At 39.6% G+C, this 14,623-nt stretch overlaps 1 protein-coding gene across 2 annotated transcripts in view; it reads right to left on the bottom strand.

Moving 5' to 3' along the window:
- LOC104048953 (proprotein convertase subtilisin/kexin type 5-like) overlaps positions 1–14,623 on the bottom strand; it is a 198,447-nt gene that overhangs the window by 41,416 nt on the left and 142,408 nt on the right. For both annotated transcript variants that reach the window (XM_064438917.1, XM_064438919.1), the window contains one exon: positions 9,801–9,904. In XM_064438917.1, coding sequence (XP_064294987.1) covers positions 9,801–9,904 — 104 coding nt within the window. The remainder of the gene's footprint in view (positions 1–9,800; positions 9,905–14,623) is intronic.

The following is a 14,623-nucleotide window of genomic DNA, read 5'->3' on the forward strand; positions in this document are numbered from 1 at the left end:
ACATTTCACATTAAGTGACAGATTTTTAGGTTAGGAGTCCATAGTGGAAGACTTCTATGTCTCCCTTTCCTCCCCGCCCCCAAATCCTTTGCAGAGTTTTGCTAAAGGTCTGGATTTAGCTTGTTAAAAGAAAATAATGTCAAAGGTTATTCCCATAGTATGTATCCTGTTAGTGCTGTCAGGCCACTCGGCAATGTTTGGAATACTAGGAGGTGCAGAGCATAGTAATGGTGCATAGCTCTGTATCTAGGACAGATGGACATCGAGTCTGTCAGCTGTGAGCAAAGGCATTACCTTTTTAAATTCTTTGCCTGCTATGCTGATCATGGTTTGGTGACAATTCTGAGTACTATTATAATAGAAACTTGAAGTCTAATTTTGCCTTTTGCCTGCTGTTACTCCTGCTTTAAAGTTATTTAATTTACATTTTAAAACATGTGTAAATTTGACTCACAACATATGACCCCAGAAAAGCAACCAGCTGTAAGAAAAAATGTCAGTCTAATTTTCTTTATGTTTCCCAGCACAGACCTGAAGTTTCTGCTTACATTCTGTTTTACATTCACAGCTCCATTCCTTGATTTTCAGAGCCACAGGGAACAGAGTGCTGCAGAGCTGACGAGTAATGAGCAGGTTTGATAATGAAGAGTTTGAGTCTGGGAGAAGTAATGACGCCTCCCTGGCTTCTCTGAGAGATTTCCTCTCTCTCCTTTGTACATCTCCATCTCTGGAACTATACAGTTATATTCCTGATCTTACATGTCTTTCAAATGGAAGCAACATTATGTAGATCTCAAATTGTGCTTGGGGGAAAAAAAAATCCAAGAACTATGATCTAGGATGAAGAATTCAATATATTTTCCAGCTACCTTCCCCAAATCCCAAAGAGAATTTTTAGGTCTTACTCAAGATTAGCAGAGTTCAATACCTGACAATTTGTTTGGGTTTAACAAATAAATGCTGAAAAATTCCTAATGCAATTTTAATATTAGTTTTAAGAAAACTTTATTTATAGCTGGGAGCTAAATTGTTGCATCTGGGAAGGAAGCAAGAGCCATTGAGGAAGGCTGCAGTGACCACAAAATAAAAAGACAATCACTTTAAACTTGCTGCTAAAAAATGCATGTTCTTACTTCATGTTTCCTAAACTACCTTCTACCTTAATTTCCAAATGCCACCTCTGACATTTTCTCCAGTTACAGTAATGCTTCCTGTACAAAGCAATGATAAAGATTATGATACTGACCCTGTGACTTCTAGATATTTACATATGGTTTGAGATTCCTGAGGACACAGACCTTTTGCTATCATACATATTCTGTCAGTGCTGGGGAGACACTTCTACTCACTGTTAGACTAGCTATTAATTTTATCTGGTTTCCTTCCCTCCTTTCCTAAACTAAATGCTGCTCTGACTTCATACAACTTCCAACAGGGGCTGCAAAGCAGAAAGCGTTCAGATTAATCTAACCAGTTCAGCAAATATAAGACTAATGCCTACCCATGTGAGTGAATGCCAACCTCTCTCTTAGATTTTACATCCATGAATCTGTTGAAGACTTGGTCATTTACATATGGCTAGATTGCCTCTTCCAAAAATACATTTGCTAATCGAGAACTCTTGCTGCCATCTGCCTACTTAGAACCACAGAATCATAGAATCATTTAGGATGGATAAGAACATTGAGTCCAAATGTTAACCTAACACAGCCAAGTCTGCCCCTAAATCATGTCCCTAGAGCACCACAGCTTTTAAATACCTCCACGTCTTTTAAATACCTCCATGGATGGTCACTCAACTACTTCCCCGGCCAGCACCTTCCAATGCTTGACAATGCTTTCGGTGAAGATATTTTTTCCTAATATCCAATCTAAACCTCCCACAGTGCACCTTGAGACCATTTCTCTTGTCCTACCACTTGTTACTCGGGAGAAGAGACCAACTCCTTTCAAGTAGTTGTAAAGAGCGATAAGGTCTCCCCTTAGCCTCCTTTTCTCCAGACTAAACAACCCCAGTTCCCTCAGCCACTCCTCATAAGGCTTTGTTGCCCTTCTTTGGACATGCTCCAGCACCTCAGTGTCTTTCTTGTAGTGAGGGGCCAAAAACTGAACACAGCATTCAAGGTGCGGCCTCACCAGTGCCGAGTACAGGGACACCATCACTTCCCTACTCCTGCTGGCCACACTATTCCTGATACAAGCCAGGATGCTGTTGGCCTTCTTGGCCACCTGGGCACACTGCTGGCTCATGTTCAGCTGCCTGGGCACACCAACACCCCAAGGTCCTTTTTCACCAGGCAGCTGTCCAGCCACTCTTCCTCAAGCCTGTAGCATTGCATGGGGTTGTTGTGACCCAAGTGCAGGACCAGGCACTGAGCCTTGTTGAATCTCAAACAACTGGCCTTGGCCCATCAATCCAGCCTGTCCAGGTCCCTCTCTACAGAGGGCTTCCTACACTCAAGCACATCAACACTCCCACCCAACTTGGTGTCATCTGCAAATTTACTGAGGGTGCACTCGATCCCCTCATCCAGATCATTGATAAAGATATTAAACAGAACTGGCCCCAGTACTGAGCCCTGGGGAACACGAGTTGTGACCAGCTGCCAGCTGGATTTAACTCCATTCACCACAACTCCCTGGGCTCTGCCACCCAGCGAGGTTTTTTACCCAGCAAAGGGTACACCTGTCTAAGCCATGAGCAGCCAGTTTCTCCAGGAGAATGCTGTGGGAAACGATGTCAAAGGCTTTACTAAAATATAGGTAGACAACATCCACAGCTCTTCCCTCATCCACTAAGCGGGTGACCTTGTCACAGAAGGAGATCAGGTTAGTCAAGCAGGATCTTCCTTTCATAACCCATGGTGGCTGGGCCTGATCACCTGGTTGTCTTGCAATGGCACTCAAGATGACCTGCTCCATAACCTTCCCCAGCACCAAGGTCAGGCTGACTGGCCTGTAGCTCCCCTGGTCCTCCCTCTGGCCCTTTTTGTAGATGGGTGTCACACTGGAAAGCCTCCAATCATCTGGGACCTCCCCAGTTAGCCAGGATTGCTGATAAATGATTGAGAGTAGCTTAGTGAACACTTCTGCCAGCTCCCTCACTACCTTTGGGTGCATCCCATCCGGCCCCATAGACCTGTACGTGTCTATGTGGTGTAGCAGGTTGCTAACTATTTCCGCTTGGATTATGGAGGCTTAGTTCTGCTCCCTGTCCCTGTCTTCCAGCTCAGTGGGCTGGTTACCCAGAGAACAACTGGTCTTACTATTAAAGACTGAGGCAAAGAAGGTGTTAAGGACATCAGCCTTTTCCTCATCCTTTGTCACTATGTTTCCCCCTGCATACAACAAAGGATGCAGATTTTTCTTAGTCTTCCTTTAGTTCTAAAATTATTTCTAGAAACATTCTATATTTTTGTATTTTACTGCAGCAGCCAAATTAAGTTCTAGTTGGGCTTTGGTCCTTTTAGGTTTATCCCTGCATAACCTCATGGCATCCTTCTGGTCCTGAGTTTTCCGCCTGTTCTTCCAAAGGTCATAATCTCCTTTTTTTAACTGAGTTCCAGCCAAAAGTGTCTGTTCAGCCAGGCTGGTCTTCTTCCCTGCTGGGTTGTTTTGTGGCACATGGGGATGGCCTGCTCTGGTGACTTTAAGATTTCCTTCCTGAAGAATAGCCAGCCTTTCTGGACTCCTTTGCCCTTCAGGACTGTCTCCCATAGGACTCGCTCAATCAGTCCCCTAAAAAGGCCAAAGTCTGCCCTCAAGAAGTCCAGGACAGCAGTTCTGCTAAGCACCCTCCTTACTTCCTCCTTACTTAGAATTGTAGAAATCTACATTTCATGATCGCTGTGCCCAAGATGGCCTCCAACCATCACATCACCCACAAGTCCTTCTCTGTTTGGAAAGAGCAGTAACAGCATGGTGCCTTCTCTAGTTGGCTTACTCACCAGCTGTGTCAGGAAGTTGTCTTCCACACACTCCAGGAACCTCCTAGACTGTTTCTCTGTGCTGTATTTTATTTCCAGCAGATATCTGGTAAGTTGAAATTGCTCATGAGAACAAGGTCTAGCAATCATGAGACTTCTCCCAGCTGCTTACAGAATGTTTCATCTGTCTCTTCATCCCACAGAGTCACACCATGATGTCTGCCTTGTTGGCCTTTCCCCGATTCTTACCAATACACACTCAACCCTTTCATCACCATCATCAAACTCAAAATGCTCCCTTACATACAGGGCTACCCCGCTACCTCTCCTTCCTTGCCTATCCCCCCTGCAGAGTTTATACCCATCCATTGTGGCACTCCAGTTGTGTCAGTCATACCACATGTTACTGTGATTGCAACTATATCATAGGTTCTTGCTGCACAGTGGCTTTCAACTCCCCCTGCTTGCTGCCCATGTTGTATGCATTGGTGTAGATGCTTTTCAGTCAGGCTATTGATCCTGCCATCTTTTCTTTTGGGAGGAGCCCTAATTCCTATGTGACTGTTCTTAGGCAATTCTGTGATTTCTAAGACACCAACAACAGTAATGTCTTTGCTGCTGCATGGATCTCCATCCCTTACCTCCACTGAGATGTCTATGGTGCTGTGTGTATTAGCACAGGGACATTTCAAATGTGCTGTAGTGTACTCAGCACATCATGCAGTAAACTGAATGACCTTGTTAGCATGCCATCCCTCAAACACTGGCATGCCACCCCAGGCTTATCTATAGTGAGCCTGGTTTTATCCCTTTCCCCCTTCAAATTGTGTTTAAAGCTCTTTCAGTGAGCCTTGCTAACTCCTGCACAAAGACCCTTTTGTCCCTTTGAGACAGGTGTACCCCACCTCTTGCTAGCAGGTGTGGTGTCGTGTAGACCAACCCATGATCAAAAAACCCAAACCTCTGCTGGTGACACTGGTGTCAGAGCCAGTTATTGATCTGCTGGGTCTTTCTGATTCTCCTCTCATCATTCTCTGCAATTGGAAGGGTAGAGGGGAACACTGCTTGCGCTCCTGAACCTTTAACCAGTCATCCCAAGGCCCTGAAGTCTTTTGATTGCCCTTGGAATTCTTTTTGAAACTTCATTGCTGCCTACATTAAAAACCTTACTTAGTAAGGTTCTGGTTTGTGGGGCTTACATTTGTAAATTATATGCTATATGCTTCTCTCTTGATAAATCTAATTCCCACAACATTAAAATCATGTAGCTTTATGTCTGGTAAATATGACTTTAGATGTTAGATTCTTCTGATGATGTTATCGTTACACCTGTGGTTTAGAGAGTGACGCTACTAAGCTGGAGCCTTTTTCAAGGACTAATGCACTTGGATACAAAATCTGGCTTAAGGGGATTCTCTGGGTGGTGTAGAGCTGTAGAAATAGCTCTCTGTCATGGCTTGGCAATGAAGCCACAGGTCTGCTGAGAAGAGCAGGTGGCCAGAGGACATGGCGCTAGGAGTATTCCTGGTGAGGAAACACTGCCTCAAGCCAACACAGCCCTGGGAGAACAAGAGAAACAAGGCACATGTGAGATAGCTTGCATTTACCCATGGTTGTCAACAAGTTGAACAAGAAACTTACCAACAGCATTCTAAGTTGTCTGCCTGAAAATATCACCTTAATCTTTCAGCATATAAAATAATTAGTGTAGCTCACATAGTATATAGTCTTCGTCACGCCTACAAAGACCAATGCAATTTCATGTGTTTGGTGTCAGATTGCCAACTACCCAAAACTAGGACATTACAACAGCCAAACTCAAAGCACATGTTTCACTTACTCCATGCACCATGTGTACAGGCATTAGGGGTGGACAGGAGTTGATATTGGGTGCTAACAGCATGTGAAAATACCAACTAGCATCTGTAACACTGGAAGGTCTTTTGACAGAGCAACAGCTTTGATTGATTGACATACCCATTCAAAAGTGCTTGCTATTTTTCAAAAGTCTTATGCCAGCTTCTAACAATGATTTAAAAATATAATTTTAAAGTTATTGAAAATATGCAGCAGGGTGTCTTTGAATAGTTTATTTGTCTTCTCTGAAAAGTATATATTGTTGTGAAGATTTTCTTGCTCATCTCAATTTGTGCTTGGTTACCAGTCACCGTACAGCAACTTAAATCTGGCCAATCTAGGTCTCCTATCTAGCAGCATAGATAGGCTTGTCTCTTTCTCTCTCCCAGACTCATAATGCTCTGCTCACAACAAGAATAATCACCAGTTTTATTAAATACTGCAATTAAGCAATTATATTAAAAGGCCGTACTGATGTGTTATTGTCTACATTTCAGAGCCAGGAAGAGTGACCAGTTCTTTCCAGTGTCACTCTCCAGTGGAAGCAGCAGATACTTTGGCTAATGTAAAAGGATGCGACAGCTCTGGTAGTCTGTTACTCCCTGGCAAATGAGATGCCTCTCAGTTTCTGTAAGAATAATACCTCCACTGGGCCTAGGAATAGGCTGAAAATGAAAAAAAGTGGCTAGAATTTTGATTTCCTTTTATCTTTCGGTACCATTTTATTTCACCGTACTGATGTGTTATTGTCTACATTTCAGAGCCAGGAAGACTGAAGGATGTTCCCTAAAGATCTCCCTGCAGATTAATAGTATTCCTTCACTGTGAATGGTCTGTTTCCCCAAAGACAGTATTTGACAGTATTTAGAGCTTCACTTACAGATAAAGAATTGTTCAGATGATTTTACCATTGTTCTTAAAACTGCAGTTGCATTCTGTATTTTTCAACCTAGAGACAAGTGGGCATTAATGCAGCATTCCCTTTTTTATGAATGCAGTTGCATGCTCTGTTGTTGACCAAACAACTGACAGAACAAGGAGCCTTTGAATACCAATCTGCCAGAGCAAAAACAGATCAACAGTTTTGATATCTTCACAAAAGCAGATGTTCTCTAGTGTTTTTCCATATAATCAGTTAATTAACTGCTTTAATTATAAAAAACCCATCTGATTTTGAAGCAAAACTGAGCATAACATCTCTCTCTGTCTAGTGACAAATTAAGTGTACAACTGACTAACCAGAGAATATCCCCAAATTCAAGTCTTTGTTTTTGAGACTACCAGATAACAAGTTCCTGAGGAAAGATACATGCTGGCTGGCAACAAAACAATAATAAAAAAATTACCAAGAAAAAATTCTTGCCCATTCATGAGTGAATTATATTGACATGCATTTAATGAATGCTGTTGAAGTGCCAGAAAAATAAACAAATAACTGGCACTGAATTATTCTTTCTTTTTATGAATGTAGGACAGGAAAAAAAAGGAGATCTTTCAATCAGTAATGACATCTGTGAGCTCCTTCTGTGCGTTCTGCAACAGCAACTGCCAGGGACTATAGCGAGGGACAGGGTTGCCATGCAGCCCAGCAAACCAGCCCTCTGAAAAGGCATGCTGACCCACTTTCAACTACCAACTCTTGCTGACCCTTTGTTGAGTGAGAGGTTCTTCCAAGCTTTTGTGGTTTTCACCCTTTCAGTTCTCATTTGTAAAGGAGCAAGCCTGTCTCTCTCTTTCTACTAGTTTTTTTTCTTTCTTGCATGGAAGAAAGGCAGATTATTTCTTGTGACTGCATTGCTTTAGAGAATTAAAAAAAAAAAAATCTTCCATCCCTTCCTTTTTTAAGATCGTGCTATGGAAGAAATATGGATCTTACCATCAACAAAATTATGATACAATTCCTTAAGGAACTCAAGCTGATCAGAGTAATTAATCTATGAAAAACCAGACTTTAATAGTTACTTTTGGCAACAGAGAAGTATAATACTGTAATATTATACTAAATATTGCCACGTGCAATAGTAAAAATCTGTTTCAGTCCTGCCAGCAGCGGTGTGTAAACCCCTTTTTGAATTCAGGTTTGGATGTTGTGATGTAATCTAATCTTTTGCTTCTCCTTCTTCCAAAACCAACAGAGGTTTTAAGAAAGCTGCATTTTTATTGGAACCATTTGCTCAGATTAAGTTGCCAAAATAATTTAGTTAAAACTAGTGCTTTTATTTGGGTTAAGGTTGATTCCTGAGCTCCACAGAGGTCGAGGCACTTAGTCTGTCTTCCTCTTTTTCAGTTCTACCACAGAGTCTACAGCAGAGCTCTGCCAGCTCAAGTTGTATTTCCTGAATCCCAGTTCCCCAACCGAGCTTATCTGTTTGTGATTTTTCACAAGTGGAGGAGAAACCTTTTTTCAGCCCTTTTGCTCACTATTTATCTGCTAAAATGTATAGAAATATGTGTGGCTCCAAGTATTCAGAATAAGCAGTCTCCAATGGTGCAATAGTGCAAGTCCTGCTGCCAATGCTGCTACTGCTGGTGTGTTAGTGTGACCTCTCTTTTGATAATGAGTGTCAGCTGCTGTGAAATGCCTCACAGGGTGTTTGCCTCTCTTGGGCAACAAGTGGAAAAACATAAAAATATAGGAATTTGGAAGTGAGTTACAGAAAAAAATGCTCTACTTTATGCTACTTGAAAAGCATTGTTTGAATTTCAGATTGCTCCAACTACATGACAATACAGTCACAATCTGCTGTCAAAACTTTTTAGATCCTGGGACATGTTTCTCAGTAACAAATACTGCAATGTCATTGCAATTAAGGAATTATGTATGTGGTTTTGTGTGTGGGCATGTGCTTGCAAATGGGACAAAACCAGGCTCTTGAATGACAGAACCTTCATGTGATGAGGAGGTTCAAGTCAAATACTAATTTCTAAATCTATCTTCTGTAGTTAGAGCCTGGTTTGGATCAAAAAATGAAACATTTTTTGGTTTGGTTTCTATTCTATTGCAGCAGAAGTGTCATAGGTCAGAATGATACGTTAAAGATGTTCTACGGTAGCAGTGCCTTGATCTGAAATAGATTAAAGCTAGGCTTCAGTTTTAAAGTGAAACCAGGGTACAGATTTGATGGTTCTTTTATATTACATTCTTCTTCCATGAGATCCTAGCACAAAACAGTTCAAATTTCATCTTAAAAGAAGTACTGCAGTTTTGGGTGGAACTCTCATGAAAAGAGAACCAGAAATAAGCCATACTGGGTTTTTTTTTTTCAGATGCAATCCAAACTGAAAGCAGTAGGAATTTAGTGAGTAGGAATCAGAAGCCAATCTGTGTTGAAACACAATGTTGGATGGATTCAAGGTCCAGTTTTAACCTGTCCTGAAAATACATATTTTATTTAATGGCACAAATGTTTACCTCTGCTTGCATTACAAAAGAGGAAAAAAGATAAAGATGTAGCTTTAATATAAAATTACAAGACTGTACAAAATTTCAGAAACCTACATGACAGCTAACTGAATAGTATGATTTCTGTCCCATTAGAAGTCCTGATAGCTCAAGATTTGATTTTGTCCTAAATATGACAGAAATCTTAAATATAAGTCGTGCAGGATGAATCACATAAAACAGAAATTTGAAAATACTGTTTTGTCATTTTTAATCAAAATTGTCAACCATTCTGCATGAAAACATTGTCTAAATCCAGAAAGTGCTGTATCTTCAACTCCAGACTATTTTATCAGAATACTAGCTATACAAGAAAAAATTAAAAAACAGCAGTGCATGAAATAGGACTGAAAGGGACTAAGAAGATCTGTCCAATGCATTTTGTAGCTGCTATTTTTGGGTTTAGTGATTCTAAGAGGTTTTCCTTACAAAAGATAGACCCCTTCAGTTTGAGCCTGAAACTTCTCAGAACTATGCACAACATAGGGTCAAACAAACTACTTGAGTTAATTTCTTATTCAAAAATACCAAATAAGATGTTGTCTCTGATGGCAAAGAAGAAAGGAAGGTCTCACCCTTATAACCAGCTGCATTGGTTTTCCAGTCGTTAGCATTCAGGTGTCCTGCACGTGAAGTCCTGACAATAATATGCTGTATGTCTCTCCAGGTCAGAAAAGGGCTATGAAAAATGGGAAAGACAGATGTTACAGATCAGACATATTTTACCTGAATGTAAAGATACAAGGTCATGTAAGCTAAAAAAATCCATACCAAAACAACCCTCATTTCTCTTCTCTGCTTTCCTTTGCTCCACTCAAAAGAATGTGTCTTAATTTTACAGAATTACTACCTGAAACTATTTATACAGCTGGGAGGTGTGCATTAAGCAAAGTATATTGATATATGACAAAACTCTATTATATAAAACTCAAGGGAAGATCATTTCACACAGAGGTAATTTGTATGACCACCAACTAGTGTATGTTATCTAACTTGACCAGTGCAAAATGTTGGCTTGCTGAAAAGCTCTACTAAATCTTACTAACTGCATGCTCAAGCTGGGAATTCCTTTAGACTTTCAGCTCCTGCTGAAGTTATTTCAGATGCCTCTGTTGTTATTCGTTTGTCTATTACCTCAGGTCTTGGAAATCACTGAAGGTCTATGTGTTTTCTTCAAGAAGACCAAGCAGCCAGCACTGAATATGAATAGTTACAGATCAAGTGCCTGACTGCATAGATGTATACACCTTGAAGGGATTTCTAATAACCTGTCCACTGGAAAGGTGAAAGCAGATGCTATTTGCATCCTCACTATGCCATTAATAACAATTTATCTTGTAGGACTAGAGAAAATCTTCAGGGATATAGTTTTCTTGTTTCTCTTGGATCCACCCCAAGGAGAATTTCTTTTATTAGAAGATGATCTAAAGGTGCATGACCATCATTGGGATATTTTTTCTTTCTCCTTCCAATTTCTAAGTTCTTCTATCATCTGTAAGAAGACAAATCGTGTTCCATTTAAAAATGCAGTCTAGTAAGAGTGATAAACTGAGCCACTAAATAACAAAGATGAAAAACATCAGCCACTCAATATCATTCTCAGAGTATCACTATCTGCCCCTACTGCCCTCACAGGCACACCTCCACTCAGTTGTAATGATGAAGATAGACCAGAATGAAGTTCATCAGACGCAGCACAGGCTGTCTACACTGTCCAGGACTAGGCAGTCACTGAAAACCTGGGAAACCTTGGTTCAGTTCCTTAACACATGCTCTTGTGCCTCAGACCAGCAGTCACTTGGGCTGACAGACAAGTGACTTATTCTCAGCACTTATCATTAAGGCATGACACTTGGGCTCTGCTTCCACTTGCAGGTAGAAAATACACCAAGGCAACAGCCATAAGAGCGTGGGGAAGGTCAGCCCATGGATGATTGTGAGTGGGTCACTTGCTGGTGTGAGTGGGACACTGCCATCACACAGAGTGAGTCTACATTCTTAAACTAAGACATAGTCAAGTTCCTAGAAATTTCAATGAGAAATTTCTTTGGGAAGCAGACACATGATAGCAACAAACATGAAGAAATATCCTGTTCTTCTCTAAGTCCCCCTGACAGTGGAAGACATGGAAAAACCTCACTCATCTCTCTGATGCACAGAAATGAATGGTGTGTGGACTGGCAGCCTGCACACATTGTTTCATATCTTCCAGAACTTCATTTGTCAAAAGACTATATATTTTTTTTTAAATACTTGAGTAATCAGTGCTTTGTGGCTCTTCATTATGGAAGTAGAATCCTGCTCGTCCTGTGAGCTGAAATCAAGCTATTAGGAAGCATTCAGTGAATACATGTGATAATCTATTAAAAAATGAGCACCTTCTTTTTCATTCAAGATGCATCAGTTTAGGTTTTCAGGTGACAAATTTCAGCTTCTAGAAGCTTCAGCTTTGGGCAAAGGCAGTAAGGATGCAGAAGTCATTACAAACCTGCAGTCAACTTGTTTATAGAAAAACTTGCTCGTAGCCTATCCTCTGTGCACATGTAGACACATATTCATGGGTATTAACCAATGGAAGTTCACCTGTGTTTGTGGAATTACTGAAAATGAAAACCAATTTCAGAACAATGGTCCATAATTCCATACAGGAGAGAAAAACTTGGGACATTTGGGACATTTACTCATATATAACACATTTTTATACATTTCACTTTCCAGTAGCTTGAAAACAAGAAGGGGTTGCCCAAACATGTCAGACTTCTTTTATGTAACACAATTGTAAGGAATAATGCAAAGAGAGGGACAAAACCATTTAACTATACATATTTTTCTTGTTTCCTTTGCAGCAATATGATTTTAATTCTGAGTATATCTTTTCCCTTACAGAACATTTTCCAGTAGGTGTGTGGACCATGGGTATGCCCATGTAAACTATTACTTTTCTACTGACAGCTGGGACACCACAGGAAGAGGCATGTATTCTACAGTCAACACAGAAAGTCCTGTCTATGCTTATTGGTGAAACAGGAAGAGGAAATGGAAAAATCTGAAGGAGGAAGATGATTTTTAAGTGAACCTCTTACTGATTGTAGGCAGAATTTTCTGCAATTTCTTCCAAGATATATCAATTCATGGCTATTTAATCTCTCTCTGGTTTTGTCTACAAGATATAAGGGTATTCCCATGTTTAAATTATTCTTTTATTTTTAAGAACAGCTGATGCCTTCTGTCCCTGAGCATTTGTTAAAACATTAATATGCTCTCAGATGCATTTTTTTTCTTAAAGTGGAATTTCTCACATTAAACAGTTCAACAGGAATGACAGTAATTGTTTATTCAGCTGAGCTGGTAAAAATGACTGAAAAGAAAGAGAAAATCTCATGGAATGCAAAGAGCATTAAGGGTTTGTAAGCTAGGGTGTGCTTGGACAGTCATGTAACATATGTCAAGAAAAAAAATCAGTATGATTTTATACCAGCTCAGGAATTTCACTGGGAGCCTGTGTAAAGTCTTAGAAAAACATGTGTCAGGCCTGCAGGAAGACCTCCAGGAATCCCAAGAGCTGCATTCTTTATAATCTGAATCTAAACAATCTGTTATTCTATAAAGCAAGCTGTCCATGCTACTGGTGAAAAATAAGGCAGTAAAATAACTCTCTCAGCTTCTAAAGGAGAGATTCAAGATAGGGCACACTCAACTGATTATTTAAAGAGGAATGATGGCTCTAATGGTGGATCTAACTATGCCTAGATAAAGGATCTAAAGATATAGTAATCATCACTTGATAATACTAACCTCTCATAAACTGGACTTAGTCGCTCAGTCAGCAAATGGAATTATGTGTCAGAATTATGGTTTACTTCTAAAAACAATAACCATGGTAGTTCTTGAAAACTGAGCCATTCACTGTAGTATCTACCATCCTTATCTAAGAAAAAATAATGTAAGAATTTCTGGGACCGAAAACCTTGATCAAAGGTCTAATTTCCAGGACAAGGCATGGTATAAAGTTAAATCAAACTGTCTTTTATGCAACCTCCAAATCTGCTTGCTTAGTGTATAATTTGTAAGATTTTTATGGTTTATTCTCAAGGAATGGCAGTTTGAGAATATTGATATCTAAGAGATTTAATAGCATAAGAATAATATTCAAACCAATTTCTGTAGTATACTACAGGACCTTCACTATACTGAGAATTAGGCTATTGTCAGATTGAAATTTTCTCTCTACAGTAGACACCTCATTTGAAACACAATAGGTCTGCAATTGTTTGCCCATCTTTTTTTTTCAGAAACTTTAATTAAAAAAAGAATAATGAAAGAAAGAAACTGGAACGATGTCAAAATAAAAGGTCATTTGTAGAAAGAAGGGGGTTGTTTTTATTTTTTTTTAAACAAGATAGTCTAGCATCCAATTTTAAAGCATCTGGAAAAATCACAGCATTGGTCAAACATTTGTAAAACACATCAAAATTGGATCCTAGGTGAGTAAACAGTTTTTTGCTAGCCATGTGGGCCCCAGATCCAGACAAGATGTCACTGATGTTACTTGATTTACCACTTGATTAATCTCAGAAGAATTAAAGGCTAAACATCTTGAAATGAACAAATGCATTAACAAGAACAGTACTTACTCTGCTTGATAATGGATTGATTTAAAAAAATGGGCAATTTCCTTCCAGAAGATTTTTTTTCAATGTCTCATCTGAAAGTGCCTTGGGATTACACATACCAGACAATACTCAAAATCAAACCAGAATAAGCAGAAGTGAGAACAATTACATGCAAAAGTGCTTGTACAGCAGCCAAAGAATATTGAATTTTGTGTCCTTAACCAATAGTTATACTGTAAGGTACAGCCCTCTTCTTTCAGGCTTCTCAAAATGTTTATGAAATAAGGTAAATGAGAAAAAATTAAACAGGACAAATATACTAAATTATATTACAGTAATACTCATTTGAGATTTAACTGTGTCTTTGAACAGGCTGCTTAGAAATAGTAGTTCATAATTTTTGGCCAAATCTGATTTCATTCCACAAGTAGTCTCCCTATTGACAATTGGGCTAAACCTGGAAGTAGTAAAGAATCCAGGCTCTGTCCTTTTGCCTAAAGATACTGTGCCAAAAATAACTGTTCAGAATAGATAATTGATGCATGGGAGACAACTGGCAAAAATATCACTCAATGCAATAAACAAATAGGGTGAAACTTTTTTTTATTATTAGCAAAATGATATGGTTAGCAACATGAATGATTGCTACATTATCTTCATAACCAGCAATTCAAATGTGACAAAGGTAGCCTACCTGAAAAAATATTTCTTGTGAAAATAGAGAGTCTGATGAGAATTGCTGGAAGAATACAAGAAACCTTTCCCAAAAGGATGAAAGAAAAACA

This window comes from Phalacrocorax carbo, chromosome Z (assembly GCF_963921805.1).
Source record: "Phalacrocorax carbo chromosome Z, bPhaCar2.1, whole genome shotgun sequence".
In the NCBI taxonomy this organism is placed as follows: Eukaryota; Metazoa; Chordata; class Aves; order Suliformes; family Phalacrocoracidae; genus Phalacrocorax; species Phalacrocorax carbo.